This window comes from Zootoca vivipara, chromosome 4, assembly GCF_963506605.1.
Source record: "Zootoca vivipara chromosome 4, rZooViv1.1, whole genome shotgun sequence".
Lineage (NCBI taxonomy): Eukaryota > Metazoa > Chordata > Lepidosauria > Squamata > Lacertidae > Zootoca > Zootoca vivipara.
The window spans coordinates 81304373-81322971 of NC_083279.1; the positions used below are offsets into that span (position 1 = coordinate 81304373).

The following is an 18599-nucleotide window of genomic DNA, read 5'->3' on the forward strand; positions in this document are numbered from 1 at the left end:
GTCACAAGTGATTAGTTCAGTACAGTCTAATATAATATAATACTTTGATTACATTACAGGTGAAACTCGGAAAATTAGAATATCGTCGAAAAGTGCATTTATTTCAGTAATGCAACTTATTATTTTTTTTCTTTTTCTTTTAATTTTTACAAATGCTTTCTTTTGGAAATTCCACAGTAACAAATAGTTACAATAATACAAAATTAAACAAAAATAAACATCACTATTACATTTCATTAATTACATTCCATTTTTAACTGACCCGCCCAACGACAAATAATTACAATTACAACAAATAAAAGCTTGACATATCTTGCTTTGCATGTCATGCATCTATCTCATATAGTGGTTTCACCCTTTAAGTTGCATTACTGAAATAAATGCACTTTTCGACATTCCAATTTTCTGAGTTTCACCTGTATGTCATAAAAACAGACTGGGACACTTTTGTGATGTATAAATTGGATCTGCTATATTCATCTATCACCCTATCATCATATTTCCTGACATTTCACATTCTGTTTTGCACATCCCAAGAGTGATATAAGCAGCTTTGTTGAGCCAACATGGTTAGCTCAATATTTATACGTGCGCATGTACATTTTCCCTTCTGTAGTCTCCCTTGCAGTACTGTTAGCGTTACTGAATATCTGCCATTACTTTGGATAATCTTGTGCACGCAAAGAATCTTAGTTCAGTTTTCATTCTATTAAATTTCTGCTCTCACGGTTAAAATACAGAAAACCCCACATGGAACGTGAGAGAAGTCTGCTGAATCAAGCAAATGGCCCATCTTGCTCAGCATCCTGTTCTCAGAGTGTCCAACCAGATGCCTGTGGGAAGTCTGCAAACTGGACATGAGTGAAACGGCCTTACACCCAACTGCAATTTCCAAACTTGTATTAAGAGGCATATTGCCTCTGACGGTGGAGGCAGAACATAGCCATCGTGGCTAGTAAATGTTGATAGCTGATAGCACTGTCCTTTTGGAATCTGCCTACTCCTCTTTTAAAGCATTCGAATTGGGAGCAAGTTCATAGCTTAATGTGCACTGTGAAAGAAGTACATCATTTTATCTGTCTTGAGTTGTCCAACAGTCAGCTTCATTGAATGCCCAAGAGTTCTAGTGTTGAAACCAAGGGAATCTCTTCCTCAGTTCTGAATACACTTTCCCATGGAAAGGGAAAGCAAGCTCTCTGGTTAAACATGTACGTCTTTCCAACACAAGGGGGTTTCAAAATAACCATCTCAGAGAGAATGCCTACTCTCTATTGTGAAATATAGCTCTCCTTATGCTTTCTCAAGCGGTATTTATCTCCAGCCATTAACAATTTAGGCATTTTTCACAGTGCAACTCTATACATGTCCACTCAGAAGTAGGTTGTGCTGAATTAAATGGGGCCTGTTCCCAGGTAAGTGAGAAAATGATTGCAGTCTAAGTCTTGTGAATGTTTTAGAAGCCCTTGGTAGTTCAGGAGGTACGGGTTTTTTTTCTAAATGTGTATAGGATTGAATTTTATTGCTACTGTTGTGTTTTTGGAAATCTGTGACTAATCTTGTGTGATAATAGTAATGACATTTTTATTTTTCTCTTCTACAGAACATGTGTATAGTCTGAATGTCTGAGGAAGTCTCCTGTGCACTGCTAATAGTATACTTTGCACCAAGCTTTTGTTTGTACCATGACACTGAAGTTGATGGACTCAATAACCTCTCATATTTTTCAGCAAGTTTTATCGTTGGAATTTTAAACTCTTTTTAACAGGTTGTAGCTCGTTCATGAAGTAATGGTGAATATTGTGATTTAGAAATGTAAATGTTTGCTTACTATTCTGTTTGCTTCTTACTTGATGGGGGAACTATTTTGAGTGGGTTATACTCTACCTATTGATAAAAGTAAAAAAATGGTAAAGGACCCCTGGAAGGATAAGTTCACTCAAAGGCGACTATAGGGTAGCCAAAGCAGTGCAGATGTTAGAATCAAGAGCTGGAAGAAGGGACCCGCGTTTGTCAGAGCACCAACTCCCATCAACTCCAGTTAGCATGGCTGATCGTCTGGGATGAGGGGAACTGTAATCCAACACCATTTGGAAAGCATCACATTGGTTATCCCTGATCATGTAACATCACGAGTAACAGAAGGGTAGTAATATGCTCACCTGGTACAACCCAAACCCCAAAACACAACAGCTATCATTCTACTGTAACATATCATTCCACTGTAACATACCTCATTGCCACATTGCTGCCATCAATAACTATAGGTCTGAGGTTATCACCATCCACTGGCACATCTTCCGGAAGCGGGGAGTCAGATCTCTGAGACTCGACAGAAGATGCTTCTCGCATTAGGCTAGTGTTAATGTTACTCACACTCTGATCCGTCTCAGTTTTATTTCCAAGTTTGACAAGTTCTCCCAATATATCATTGATTAAAGCATCAGTACCAAGCTTATTCAGGACAAGTTGAACCTGTTCCTCAGAATAACCTAACTTAAGTGCAAACTCCAGTTTGGTTTGATACTCTTTCACCACGTCAGGAGGTTTCTTAAGTTCTTTAGACCCTATCTGAGCTTCCTCCAGCTTAAGGTCTTGCAATATTTCATTGCGCTTTAATATATGCGGTTCTAAGCAAGGAGACCTGCACAGTGGCCTGTGAGTCTTAGGTAAGAAGCATGATTCTGGTCCAATTATAGCTGGTCGTTCCAATTCATTATCAGAATTTGTGCTCTCCTCAGAATCACAACTGGAGCTTCCAGTTTCTTCAGAAGTCTCCTTGTTAGCATCCTCCTTTCTAGAGTTAACTTTATCCATGGTTGGTTTCTCTACCATTGACCAAGGTGCAATGGCACTTATTTGAGTCTCAGTGCTGTCCTCATAGAGGTGGCCAAGGTCATGTCTCAAGTGATCCTTCAAGCCCATGAAGCTGCTGCATGTACTTGACTCCACTTTGTTGATTTTCCTGTATTCCGGGATATAAAGTATCCTGTATTCCTAAGGAAGAAATAATAACGTTAGAACTAGGGATTTTCTTTCCATTTGGAACTTGTCTTAAAATTTAGATTTTTGCCTTCCTAAAGGGAGATTCAAATTACTCTCTTTTAATCACCTCCCGGTGAGATGTATTTGGAACTCAGCTCTGTGAAAGATCCAATACATACTTGTACCATGGGCAAATATCAAATGGTCAAGGTTCCAAAATGAGTTTGGCCAAACTAATGCTGGCCTTTGACCCTTGTAAAGGTTTTCAAGCAGATGTCAAGGCCCCAAGTCAATAAAGCTCTTTTGTTTCAACAATGAAACAGCTCAATCATAATGTGCTTTAAATCAAGAGGACTCAAAATCCTTACAACATATTACCAGTGAGACAGAATTTACTAAACGTTTCATTATAGTGCAGCATAAACGTCCAAATACATATTTATTGGCAAATATGAATTTTCAGAGCTTGTCTGAATTGTTATCAAGTCATATCAATTCCTGCCACGCAGTTTTAATTGCCATTACAGGACTGCAAATATGTGACATTCAATTGGCATGTTTACTACCATTCAGCTTAGGAACTCTGACATACCATGTCACTCTGATATATAAACAAGCTTGGAATCCGCCTCACCCATTTTTTCTATTTAGCATTTTCTATAAACCTTCTGATATGGATGCGAATTAAACCAATTTCCAGTGTCCCGCCAAGATTCTTAGGAACAAAACCCAAGATGTTGATCAATTATTTGCTCTTAGTTTTTATGGAGTGTTGAAGCTATTTCGAGCATTCATGCTATATTAACCGACAAGATCTAGACTAGGTGCAGGTGAAAATAAGAGGCACTAGAGCAGGCAAAAACTACGGGTGAAAGATCAAGGATGCCTAGTGTTCACAAAATTCCAGATGTCTCAAGCCACAAAGCAAGGAAACAAGACATTTTACCTGTATTTTTTATATAAAAAAATTATTTTTAAGTAAGAATTCTAATATAAAAGCAGAACAATTGCCACTGTCAGAAAAATACTGCCTTCCGCAGTAAGTCAACATTTGATTATTTAAACACACCAGGAAGTTTAAACCTACAGCACTTCAAGCAGGGAATATTTGGGAATAAAGCTAAACCAGTGGTTAAGAAGGCTGCAACTCCAACAGCTGCTGTGAAATCTTCATTTATTTTAGCAAGTAGTCGACAAAAGGCTTCAACTCTGTACACAAGATGGAACAGGACTGCACACATCAATATACCGTGTGCCCATCCCACCTGATACAACGGGTGGGGTGTTTGAATGCACAAGCATCTATGCACACTGATTGCTTTAAAATGGACCCTGTTTAAAAGTATAATGCCATTCATGAGGCTGAACATTTAGATAAAAGAAGAAATGCTTCAAAGACAGCTGTCCCAATCCAGAAATGGCAGTAAGTGCAAATGAAGTTTGGGCTTGGTGACTACTCTTGCAGATGAAGTCCCATGTGCTGTGTTAAGAAAATCCTTGTAACCAGAGCTACTGGATATGTGCAATGTATATATATATATATATATATATAGAGAGAGAGAGAGAGAGAGAGAGAGAGAGAGAGCGCAACAGCACTTATTCCAGGAACTCCCTCTCTCCTCAACAGGTGACTAACACTTCCATGCTTGATAGTACCTACCATCTGTTTGGCACAGGAAATCTTTACATAAAACAGCCTGTGGATTGAGGCCAATAATAGAGAAGAAATATATATATTTATTCTCATAACACAATGTTAGAAAATTGCTGTCTAAAAATGAGTTCCAAAGGATGACATATTTTTAAAGTATAGCCCATCTTCTGAAAACTCTGGATGGGTAGCAGTAATTTTTAAACCACCATACATTTCTGTCCCCAAAGGACTCAGAATTCATTTTTACTCCCAATATTTCTTTGTCCCCTCTCCTCTCAAAGTCCTTCATAGATGCTTCTCACCAGCTTTTAAAAATTAGTTCTAAAAGTTGCATCATGGTAGTTAATAAAGCAGCTTTCCATCCTAAATATGTAGTTACTCATTTAAAAAGACAAAAGCATTTTTACTGTCCAATCTGTTTTGGTCTTACAAAAATAAGTTGTCTTCATTTTCTTGGAATTCTTAATTTTGTTTAATGGATGCACAACTGCAGTAATACCTGTTAAGAGGATATCAATTTTAAGAAGCCCTAACAGGCTTGACTTTATAAAAATAACGATCTCCAGGTTCATTCAGACAGTGCTGCAGTACAAATACATGGTGAATTCAGGAAGCAGAGCTGAACAACGTTGTGATTTACTGCTGCAATTCACTCGTAGCCCCATTGCCACTAACAAATCACAACAGTATCCTAATGAAAGAATACAGTTCAAAACCCACACTTTGGCGGCCTTCATAAAACTACCACCAAAAAGTATCTTAAACAAGAAAAACCTATGGAAAGCTATGTTGCTTAGCAACCAGCCTTTCGTTGCTAGGATGCACTCCTTTAACAAGCCATCATGAATGCTAGCAGAGTGCAAGAATAATTTGGTTTGAACAAAGCCTACAAAAAAAAGACGGGGACTTAAGTGCGTCTGGTATACCCTCGGAGAACAATGCAGCTGCCAAACCAATCTGGAAGCTCCGACATCATTGTTCCATAAACCCTGCAATCTGCTCTGACTGGAGGAAGTATATTTAATGGGCAACACTTTTAAGATTGGCTGAAAAAGTTTACGTTGGCTCATGTATCGCAATAGTAATACACTGAGATAATGGCTCACTTGCCAAACCCATGCGCTGTGAAATGCTTCCTGGGCACTGAAAATAACATCACCTGGAAGCAACTACCATTGGTTTCCATTGAAACCCATTTAAGGTGTAAGCATTTTTCATCTGATCCAGAGTAAAGTTAGTTAAGAGATGTGGACCAGAAAAGGAAGCCTGTTTTAGAAATAAACTTTCGCTGGAGTTTTCAGCATTTGGAAACCTTCTAAGAGAATGTGAAATGGCTACTAAATGAGAAAAAGTGCGTGGCATTTACAAAATCAGCCATTGCACACAAGTGATCTATCTCCAGCCAGGCATTACAAAGAGGGCTTTTTATAATTGACGTGCAACTGTATGTTTAATATACCTCAAAGGCATACTAGTAACACATTTGACAACAGAACTAAGGAAATGTAATGGACAACATGCTTGTACTCGGAACATTTTTTTGAGGAGATATGTACTGATTAACAGCTAACAAACCAACACAAAAAGAAATGCAATCTAATTGACATTAAGAACAACCCCTTTTTGTGCAGCAGAAGCCTGCACATGTTTACTCAAGAAGTATGCTCCACTGATTTCAACGGGATTTACTAGGAAGTGCCAAGTATTACAGCCTTAAGGTAGTTATCTATTGAGAGTCTACTGCAAATAAAACTTAATGATGCCATGACTTCTATTTCCCAAATAGCACTCCCACTGGTACATCTCTGTTCCACAGCTGTGTATTTTCTCTTCCAAGAAATCAGCAGCTGTAACTTTACACAAGAAATTTGCAGCTGCACCTCCGTAAGATGTTAGTCTTTGGAAACAACTTCTGATGCATTATATGATATATATGTACATTACTTCCAATGAAACCTTAAGTTACAAATGAATGCAGTGGGGTCAATTGCCCATATACTGAAAAGCAGGGGAGCACTTGTCCAGTCACATCTTGAAAATGGCCTTATTGGGATAAACTGAAATCCTGACTTGAATTCACAGGGATGTGCACTAAAATGATTACTTAAAATTTAAGCCCAGTTATCAGGTTTTATTTAAATTTTTGCCTCTTGAGCCAAGAAAGGCAAGTGCTAGTCAGTATGTTGGAAAGTAACAACATCAAGTTAGTTCATGGAAATAGGTGTCATAACTGCCTGGCCTTTCTATTGCTTTTCAGTAGAAAATGTTCCCACTAATCAACAACGCTGAGAATATTAGTATATTTTGAATTATATGTTTTGCTGGGAAAAGAAGGGATCGTTCAAGGTTATGCATTATTAAAATAGCCAAGACATTGTAACAATGCAAATCAAAATAATAAATATGTAATAAATATCGGCTGCAGGACTTTATGTATTTAATTACCATTGTATTTCAGAGAGTGATGCAGACAACAGCCCTCACTCTAACAAAGGAAGGATGTCCCGTTGAACAGATTGGTTAATGCTCTGGGGCAACAGATGTCTACTGGAACTGCAGGAGACCAGCAACTGGTGGCCTGCCCATCTTCTGAAAACTTTCAATAGACTTATGCATATGTTCACACAATAGGGCATTTGGTAGAAATGCAAACCTCTTTTTAACCCTTTCAGGTGTCCCCTCCCAGGAAGATATCCCCACCCCCACCCTTAGAGGAACTCTGGCATTGGCTCAAAGATTAAAGTGTTAAAAGTGTTCTTCAGCCTAGTATCTGAGCCCAAAATATAAAACAAGGGTGAACAGCAAATCAAAACCACCAGAAAAAGTTCACTATCTCCTCTCTCTCTCTCTCAAACGACACACATACTCTACATCCTCCCTGCACCTTCATGAAGCTAGACTGAATTCTTTGATCATAAAATAATTTATGTTGTCACATGGAGGTTAATTTATCACAAAACCATCCTTTAAACACAGGTAACTGGTGTTCTTCCAGCTGCTCATTTTTACCAAGGATAACGTTTATCAAGTCAGCCAAATGCTACTAAAAATAATCAAATTCACTTGTAATGATATTTTTTTAAATTGTCCATTAGCTACGTACAAGCTTCTGGTAATGTTTCACTCTTATTTCTCTTACATTTCTTCACTTTGAATGAATGAGATTTAAAATAGCACATTTTTGAAATGCAATTTTTTTGAGGGGGGATTGCCACTTTTACAGCTCCCACCCCCCAAAAAAATCCCTTACACATATTGTGCTTCTTTTATTTAGGAACATGCTGATGGGTCAAAAGGAGTAAAAGCGTTTAATCCCTGGCAAAGGCAAGTCCAAATACTTACGTTAACTGGAAAGTACAGAGATATTGAGGCGGGCAATGCTTTTTTGCAGCAGGTCCAGAAGCAACTCCTTAACCCGATTTCAGCTGCAAACTTCCAGGCAGGCGAGCAGAACAATGAATGGTTGACCAGATGGAATAGCAATGTCTTTGCTTAACCTATTACCGAGCAGAACAGCAACCAATCGGAGGCCAGGAAAGGCTGACAATTAGTTGGCCAGGCAGATGCAAGGAAAAGCCTCCCCACCCTGCATCAGGTTTGTAGGTTTCTAAGAGAAGCAAGTTGATGTCATTCTCAGGGCCTGCCCCGGGCAGCATGTGTATTAACGAGGGGTGTGCAGCAACAATAGGCCATACAAAAGAGACTAGCAGGCAGCTGCTGTATGAGAGCCAGAGTCATTAGGGAGCAGGCTGCCAACAAGAAACACCTGGCCTTGGCAGACTTCAGCTTTTCCTCATTGTTTCTAATTCGCAAAACAAAGAAAGGGAATTATTTTTTATATAGTAAAAGTTGCAAGGTTCGACTAGAAGAGCTCAAAACAAAAAACACAGCCCACGCCGATCATAAAGGACATTTCGCTTTTATTGCGGGGCGGGGGGGCGGGGGGGGGGGAGAGGCGCAACAGTACCCAGAACAGCGGCACAATTGTACCCGCATTCTTCTCCAGGTTAAAAAAGAAGAGTAAAAGTAAAAGTAAAATCAAACAGGCAGTGGGAAAAGCACTCAGAGTATTTATGTGCGGAATTACTCCCCGAAGTGTTTGATTCCCAAAATATTTGTTTGTGTGGTTTCTTGAAAAACCTACATAACTGCAACGTGCATGAGGCTAGGTGCATCCGAGTAGCAATGGAACCAGGAGCTGGCAAAAGTGAAAATCAAGCGCCACTTTTTGCAGTCTCTTTGTTGGAGAATTTCTAACAGCGTGTGGAAATAAAGCAAGAAACATTTGAGGAGGGGGAGATAATACTACAGCGAGTTTCATAAAGTTCAATAGGTTTTATCCAACAGTGTCCCCTCCAATTTGATCCAGTGGAGGCTTCAGACAGTGGATGGAGGACAGAGGCATTTTTTTTTTGCTTATTCCCCCTCCCCCATACACCATCCCTTGTGGGTCCCCAAACCTTCTGGAGAAGACGGAGAGGTTTCACAGGGGGCTGCGAGGAGAAGTGGGAATTTTCAAAAATTACCCCCGCAGCCTTTGATGACAGAAATGCCTTTCATAAATGGAAGGGCACCATTGGTTAAAATCCTTTACACCTGTAAGAGAATTAACAGTCAAAATTCAACATGCTGTTTTGATGTGACTGCCTACTCGCTTTTCGACATTCAGAAAGTGTGAATGACAAGGGCAATGACAAACGAATTTTTTTACTGTGAGGTCCGGTTCATTAAAATCAGCTAAATGTTGAATCATAAAAAATTCAAAATTCAAAATATGAATTATTGCATATACAATGCAATGTAATATATGCAATTCTTCCATTTCTTCACAGTTATAGATCTTAAACTTCAAAATCCATTTCTGTAGGCACTGCTGTATGTACTTTCTCTGGTAGTAGTGGTGGCAGTGAACAAATCCACAACTAACCAACTAACCAATATATTTTAAATGATCCAGGAAAAGAAAATCGCCCAGATCCTGAGACTGTCATTGACTATTTTGTGGTTTTCAATCAGGAACAGGAGTCCCCCCCCTCTAATTTCTGCCACTATGGATACAAAGAATAAGAGAATACTACCTCAAACCACAGCAGGAAGCCTGGTCGCCAGCACTGGATTAAGCTTCTTTGCAAACAGCAAATAAAGGCAGTGATCTGAAAAAGCTAATCAGTCCCTGCTGTGGTATTTAGACTACCTCAGTTACTGGTATTGGATAATGTTAAGCGTATTAAAAACATCTGTAGGTGAAATGAGGGATCCCAGTCTGTCTTACCTAGTTGCAAAAACTTTTAGTCCTAGCAGAATCACTGTTCTGGTGTAGTTCTTTCTAGTTGCTTTTCAAAGGCCTGCTCACTTCTCCATGTGTGTAGTGAGTGAACAACAGAACAGTTCAACAGTGCTCTTAGAAACTAAAGGAAATGTGTTTTGCACCTGAGAAAATGCAGTATATCCAGTTATTGAGAGGAATTCAACGTCACGGTCTTTTGCTGGTTCCATTACTGTAAGCATTTCTGCTTCTTAGGGGTATCACAGGGTTCTTTCCTGGACTCATTGTTGTTCAACTTCTTTACAAAAGACTTGGATGGAGGAATTGAGAGGATGCTCATCAAATTTGCTGATGGCACCAAACAGGGAGGGTTGCCAATGCCAAAGAAGACAGAATCAGGATTCAAGATAACCTTAAGAGATTGGAGAACTGGGCCAAAACTAACAAAATTTATTTCAGTAGGTACAAATGTAAGGCACTAAGGAAGGAAGAACCAGACGTACAAATTTAAGATGGGGGCCACCTGGATTGCCAATAGTACATGTGAAAAGGATCTAGGGAGCCTTAGTAGACAACAAGCTTAACATGATTCAACAGTGTGATACAGTAACCAAAAGGGCTAATGCTATTCTAGGCTGCATCAACAGAAGCATTGTGTCCAGGTAAAGGAAAGTAATAGTACCGCTCTATTCTGCCTTGGTCAGACCCATAGCTGCCAAGTCTCCCGCTGAAAAATGCGGGATCAGCAGCAGCGCGGCACCAGAAGTCGCTTCTACGCATGTCTGGACATGCGTAGAAGCAACTTCCGGTGCCGGGGCCGCCCAATTTCTGGTGCCCATACATGGGTAGCGCGGCACCAGTAGTCGCTTCTACGCATGTCCGGACATGCCAGCGGGAAACAGTTTAAAATACGGGGGTTTCCCGCGAAAAACAGGAGACTTGGCAGCTATGGTCAGACCACACCTGAAATACCTTGTCCAGTTCTGGGTACCACAATTTAAGAAGGATATTGACAAGCTGTAACGTGTGCAGAGGAGGGCAACCAAGATGATCAAGGGTCTGGAAACCAAGCCTTACAAGGAACAGATGAAGGAGCTGGGTATGTTTAGCCTGGAAAAGAGGAGACTGAGAAGAGATGACAGTCATCTTCAAAAACGGAAGGGCTGTCACACGGAGGATGGAGCATACTTGTTTTCTCTTGGACTTGAACAAATGGATTCAAGTTACAAGAAAGCAGATTCCGATTAAACACCAGGAAGAACTTTCTGACAGTGAGAGCTGTTCAACAGTGGAACAGTCTCCTTCGGGAGGTTGTGGACGCTCCTTTCTTGGAAGTTTTTAAGCAGAGGTTGGGTGGCCATCTGTCATGGGTGCTTTAACTGAGATCCCTGCATTGCAGGGGGTTGGACTAGATGACTCCCGGGTTCCCGTCCAATTCTATGAATTTGAGGGAGCTGTGGGTACTTGGCAGCGGCGGGGAGGGGCCCTATTGTGCTAGCAGGAGTTCTTACACTGCCCTCTGCTAGTGCGCTGGGTCAGTTGAATCTGGGCCATTGTTATTCTTGTGCATATATTTTGTGGTGTTTAAATTTTTGAAAACCACCCTGAGAATTATATTCAAGGGGAGGGAGGGAAGAAGTATTTTAAATAACTTAAAATTGATGAACTGCTTACTTTGGAGTGATGAAAAGGCTGACAGACAATCATAGTGGTTAGAATGTCAAACTAGGACCTGCGGGAGTAGGTTCAAATCCCTGCTCAGCCCTGAATCACACTGGTGACCTTGGCTCCGTCACCATCTCCCTGTCTAACCTACCTTACAGGGTTGTTGTGAAGATAAAATGGGGGGGGGGGAGAACCACCTTGAGCTCCTTGAAGGAAAGGCTTGACATAAATATAATGAATAAATCTTGTCAACTGCAAAGACCTCTGGGAGTATACTTAAACAAATAAAATAAAAATAGATTGCATTATATATATATATAAACTACCCCTGGGAGAATACTTAAAGACTCCATGAAATATATGTACACACATTCATCCTTGTTCAGGAGGCTAGCCTAACAGTATTGTATACACTGAATACAAAGTTAATCATGTACAGAAATCATTCCTTTTACTATTATTCCACACGTGTGCATATCTGCTTCTTACAGATTGGGCTCTAGACCATTGCATCTTAATGTGACAATAAATATATACATCTTTAAGATGCCGCAGGACTCTTGTAAACAGCATTTTGCAGAGATTATGTACCTTTTACAAAAATAAAATATAGATTTATTTATTTATGCTTGATTTAAGTTACTGGAAATGTTTGTCATGCAACTCTAATAACTACTGGAGTGGTGGTGGTTCTAAAAGCACTTCAGTTACAGGATTCCAACTGCTTCATTCTAAAACAATCTATCCCTGAATATCCATAGTTCACAAGTTAAGATTATTCTAGTGATGAGCTCCCCTTGATTTACCTTCTAATAAGCATTACTTCCCAGACAGACAGACAGACAGACAGACAAACAAACAGCAACTCAGGAGATTTTAAGAGCTCTTTAAAAGCCAAGAGACAAAGCCCCAGGAGATTTTACCCTCTGCCTTCCTGCCAATCCTACCCCAAGCAAATTTACCTTATGAGAAGCAGAAATGACTGGCTAGTAACAGCAGCTTTGCAGACCAATTGTCTGCCTAGAGCAGTAGACTTCAATTTTTTCAGACCCAGGACCCACTCTTAACCCAAACATGAATTTGGAGACCCACTTTGGATCAAGGCTGAAGACCAGTGACCTAACCCACTGTTGCCGCCCAGAGTGGCTGGGGGAACCCGGCCAGATGGGCGGGGTATAAATAATAAATTATTATTATTATTATTATTATTATTATTATTATTATTATTATTATTATTATTGCCATACAGTGACTCTCATTAGTATCTTTTGTGCCACAGGCTAATCCATTACCTTTTTAACTAAAGATGGTGGGGACTGAACCCGGGACTGTATGCCTGCAAAGTATGCACCCCACCACTAAGCTAGGGTCCCTCTCCAATTCACTGAACACAAGATTGCACTGGAAATTATATTTCCCATTCAGCAATGGACATGCTTGATCCTGCTGGCCTTGATGAGGAGGCTTGTACGATCTCAGGTCATGCCTCCAATTGCTTGTTCCACTCCCTTTGTCAATTAACTAAATGGTTGGATGGTATAAGCTAGGGTTACCAGACGTCCCCATTTCCCGGGGACAGTCACCGGATTTGTGAATAAGTCCCCGGACAAATTCCATCCCTGTAATGTCCCTGGATTTCATCTAATATCCCCGGGAAACACAGCAGCGGCAGTCTCAGCAGCCCGGAGCAGTTGGCTCTGGCTGGCTTCAGGAGCTGCTCGGAAGTCCCCATATGATGGTGGTGCAGGGGCTCTAAGATTCCGGGCTGTCTCCACCTTCCCTGACCCCAGCAACTAAGCTGTGAAGGGAGGCTTCATGCTGCCTATCAGAGCAGCCTCCCAAGTCCTACTTGCGTGCAAGCAGGAATGGGATTGGGGCTGCTCCGATGGGAAGGGAGGCATTGTGCTGCCTGAGCCCTGGCACCGCCACCGCTCTCGGCCCTCCTTCTCCGCCTTCCATGCCTGACCCACCGTGCACCGCTTCCCCACCACCACTGAAGAACCAACAACTCAGGGGCTGCCCAGGCTCATGGAGAAAGGATAGAAGCCTCGGAGGAAGGGGAAACGTGGTGGTTGAGGTCAAGGCAGCAGCTGCCCCTCTGCCACCGCCATCGCTGCAGCATCAATGTCCTGAACGTTTGTTTGCTTGTTTGTTTGTGTTTGTTTAAAGTGTCCCTGGATTCATTGAAAAAAATCTGGTAACCTTAGTATAAGCCCATTACAAAATGAGCCCAAACTTCCAAACGGGATTTCAGTCCCAGCTCTTAAAGGGCCCAGAAATTGCAAATTGAGGAAATCAGAAGGAAGGAAGCAGTTCATAGTTCAAAAATTTTATTGCCTTGGTTATGTAATACCATGCTGGATCAAATTCGGAACGTTTCGGCCAGCTGCTCATTTTGGGCATAACAATATCAAATCTTGCAACTATAGGCTGGAGATTACAGATTTGCATGCAGGCTCATGCATCCTGCCTTTCCCCTTCCTCCATGATTCGCGATAACTATACCTTGCTGTGACATCTAAACTGTGCAAACTATACCGAAGGGATAAATGAGGCTGCATCAAAAGTATGGTTTCAAGCCCACTTCAAACCATGATTTGGAGGAAATTCTAAAGCTAACACATACCGCTGTTCGTTTTGAGTCAGGTGTTGCAGGAAACGGAGATTATCACAAGCCATGGAAACAACACACGAAAGGGGAGGAAGGAGAGAAAGCACATCTTCATGATTTCCACACCATGGTTCTCCAATTGGGTACTGTAACATCTTAACTGAGCAGTATGTGGGTGGGTGATTTACAATCAGCACACTTGCACATATGATGAAGTTAACAAACCATACTGCTACTATATTATTTTGATGTGTCTTGATAGCTTTCTCTGAGTCATTTCTAAATTCTTCCTAGAGAGATCCTGGACATTGGCCAACACACACACACACACACACACACACACACACAAATGTTAGTGCAGTTTTATTAAATCATGCTGGAAAAGCGTTCATGTTAAGAGTTTTAACTAGTATAGTAGATTTCCTACTGGAAACATCAAGAACAACAAAGAAACCTAAGCAGGAAACAATGTGGGTCTCCTGTCACATTGGTGACAGGGTATAATGGCATTACTAGAAAGTACACAGAGCAGATGGAACAAAGAAAGCTCCAGTTCTGCACCAAAGCCTTCCGATCCAGCAAACTGAGCAGTCTAGCCATTATCCCACTGCTATATTTAAAACACAATGCTGAAATGCAAGAGGTTACTCCAGGTCATCTGAAAAAGTGGCCTGCAGAATTGATATGCACACTTCTGTACTCTACTGCCTTTAAGGGACCAGAGATTTGCCTCTGTTTGGTTTTGCTGGGACAATGAAACAAAACAGAGGAACTGAAAAATATATACCTCAGCTTGCATCTTCTGTCCTGAATTACATCGGGATGTATATATAAGAATATTTTAATACACCACCTAGGAATTTGATAACTCAGTCTAAGGTCCACTCAATCTAGCACTCATCTCCAAGAGCGGCTACTAGTCAGATGACATAGGAGGCTATTAAGACAGTGATCACCACTGGCTGTTTTTTGTCCCTAAGAGATTCCATGCCTATGATTGTGGGCCTCCATTTTTAGCTATCATAGTTACTAGCTATTCCATTCTCTAATCATGATACAGATTGTATGTCAGGCGTATCTGAGAAATGCATTTCCACCAAAGGAGATACCAGGAACTATTTTTTCCACATAGGCACACACATGGTAAAACATCTAAATGCCTGACACTAATAATGCAGTTATAGGCAGCAAACTGTTTTGTAGGTATAGAAAATAGCTTACAATCCAGGTGGAAACTTTAGTCACACATGACCCACATTCTACAAAGCTATCTGCCCCTTGATAGTCGCACTCCCAAATCACAGAATAGTTTGTTGTTGTTGTTTAGTCATTTAGTCGTGTCCGACTCTTCGTGACAGAATAGTTAGAAGACTGTTGAAAGGATGTGTATTCACAAGTCGTTTGCAAGAGTGACCGCCACTCACACATGCACCCTGGGCCAGTGCCCCTTCCCTGGACACTTGGCGCAAATATCTCAACTCCCACGTTCTCTATTTACTGCAGAGAACTTGGGTAAGAGGTGGACAGTTTCTCTGCACTTGAACACGGAAAGGAAAGGAGTGGTTTCTCTGTTTGTGGGCTGGGCTTTTGCAGAATATACAAGCAGTGCTTTGCTGCCTCCTTCCTGCAACAGCCTAGCATAAAGGCAGAGAAAACATCCCTTCCATCTCCTGAACTGCAGAGAACTCAGAGGGGCACAGTTCCTTTTCTTATTACTGTGACGGGGTGTGTGTGTGTGTGTGTGTCAGTGGACGCCAAAAATAATGGCTGGTTATTAAGAGAAACTAAACAAATTGGGGTCCTACTTATAGGCTGTACCAGTTGATTGGCAATGTAGGAAGAACATTGATACTACGACATCAGCTTGTGACACTGCTGGTGCAGCAGCTGATGCACCCCAGTTTAAGTGATTCTTTGTTGCTGCAACAATTTTAGGATTGGATCAGTAAGTCTCACCAAGTTCAGCAGGGCTAATCTGATTTATAAACAAATATGGCAGCGTTAAATGGTTTCTAGATAATACCCTTATGTTTAACAGCGTGCTTTTAATTTACAGCACCAGAAATTCAAATCGTATTCTCTGTTGAGAACATTGGGCAGCCAGTCACCAATTGGACTTCCAGCAAAAACAGTCAAAAGCCTCACCAGGTATTTAAACAAGCAAGTCTTGGCCTAGATTAAATTATTAGGCGCAATGTTTTTGTTTCGACAAAGGCTGAATCTTAAAGTTAACACAAGAGTGACATCCCAAATCAATTTACAATTTAAAAACCACAGAGAAAGACACAAACCTGCTCTCTAGAAGCAAAGCAGCAAGTGTCACTTGGTAGATTTCAATTATTTCAGTAAGTGGCACTGCAAACCCAGCACAAGCGACACTCACATCTAATCCAATATTATGCTTCACAATAGCCAGAGCAGATTGCCTTAGGAGAAACCTTAATACTCTCCCCTCCCCTCCCCGGCCCCACTGCCTTTTTAGTATTGTGTAGGGAGCTAGATTTTCTATGACCTCAGCTTTTATCAACAGGCCCCGCGGCAAAACTACTGTTCACCTCTGCGACCATCCTCTAGTTGAAGGAAGTGAAAAGCATGTTTCTTATTCGAGCCCATCTAACGGAAGCTTGCAAAACCCAAAGAGCTGAACAGTATAATTAAGGCTGAGAGTTTTACCTACGGTATGTAACAAAATCACTAGTGAAAAAAATATTTTAAAATTCTTAAGTTGCTTTTGGTTGCAGAAAGAACAGTTGGCTGTATCCAATGCTGCACCAACAGGATTCTGCTTCCACGACTCCCATTCGGCCTTGCCCTAGTGTCCTCCTGCCACATTTGCTCCAGAAGGTCCTGTATCTCCCTGAAGGCAAATTTGAGGTGAACAGGGTAGGAGACTGCAAACATAACTATGCATAATTGCTAGTCAGTGCATGAAGGGGCTAAGAACCACATAGTTGTAATTGCTAGATAGACTCAGTTAGATCATGACCCTGCTCCTTTGGTGAGAAAGTGAAGCGTCTTTGTTCTTCCCCTCTCTCTCTCTCCATCATGTAAACTGTGCTTATTCCTAAGCACAGACCACATGTTTGAAGTGACTTTTCTACCCAATACTATTTTGCCTGTATTATCCTTGCTGTTGCATGGAACAATGCATGATACAGATCTTGAATCTGTAAGTAAAGAATTTTAAACTTACTTAACATTGTATGGTTTGCTTGTTGCAAGAGGTAGAAAGAGATCAGCTGTTGTGTGCAGCTGAACAGGATAAAAAGGTTAATACCCTGCTACTGGGGCTCTCTGTGTGCTCGCCCTGCATTTTGGATCCAGGCATCTAGCAGATTCTTCGGTTGTTCACCCACACATGTGGGTCCATAGGGGTTCATATAATTAATGCCCCCCCCCACAGGGACAGGAGAGGAAATTCTGTGGAGCACATGGAAGCACCTTGCACTAGTGGAGCCACGGGACAGGAAATGGTCCAGAATTGCAAGATACTGGAGTCTGTTTGCTGTAATAATAAACACTGACATTGGCAAACTATGCCTCAAACGAGATTGGTTAATAAAAGTTAACAAAAGCTATGCCACCTTCTCTACAACCCTAGACACAGAGCCTGTCACGAAAAAAGTGGTGAGCTACTCTTAAGTATGGCCAACATACTCTTTAAAATGGCACATAAGACCACCGAACTCAGTGCTCTGCTTGGTAGAATGTGGAAAGGCCAAGAATCTACAGCATTTGTCCCCATAGGGTAGAAGCTGCTTAAGAGAACTGTGGCCTCTTGGAACCAGGAGCCAGGTTCTCATCTCCTGCTCCCCTTGCCAGAGGGAGGATGAACTTGATTTTTATTTTATTTTATTAATCAAGTTTTTTTAAAAAAAATTTTTAAAAAAACATTTCGTTAACAGGTAACACTGCACTCTGAAGTGGGGTTTGGCTAGTGCAAAGTGGCAGGTTCTCCATCATATCCCAAGCCCTGTTGCCTTGCACTAGCCAGGACAGAATGAGGATAATGACTTACCTCCTCCCCATCATGCAGAGACTCCCCCCCCTTTATTCTCCTCTTGCCACTGGTTGCAATGGAAGGGGGGGATTAGTTGCACCAGCACTAGGCTTGAGAGGATCCAAAAGCAGACTCTGTTCCACCCCTGTTCAGTTTTCAGAACTCTCCATTTCAGGCTCTAATGCTTGCTACTGGCAAGGCCTGATATTAGCTGCAGAGCTGTCTGTGCCAAACTTCATTCATTGGAAGTTCTGGATGTTTACATCCCCCAATCCTAGCCTTGTTTACTTTAAAATACTTCAAAGTGTATTGCAGCCTTAGCCTTTTCTTACTTTGAATGCTTACATGTGCACAAGGACAGGCAAACAAATGCCTCTCTTGGTTTCTATGCCAGTATTATTCTGCAATGCATGCCTAAGGT

The 18599-nt window shown here is 41.2% G+C and overlaps 1 protein-coding gene across 2 annotated transcripts in view; it reads right to left on the minus strand.

Moving 5' to 3' along the window:
• ZC3H12C (zinc finger CCCH-type containing 12C) overlaps positions 1-18599 on the minus strand; it is a 45421-nt gene that overhangs the window by 12673 nt on the left and 14149 nt on the right. Inside the window, exon 2 of one of the 2 annotated variants that reach the window (XM_035116643.2) lies at positions 2231-2994. In XM_035116643.2, coding sequence (XP_034972534.2) covers positions 2231-2922 — 692 coding nt within the window. In that variant the 5' untranslated portion in view covers positions 2923-2994. Of the gene's footprint in view, positions 1-2230; positions 3972-18599 lie in introns of those variants that run through there. The other variant, XM_035116644.2, reaches the window with a different exon arrangement.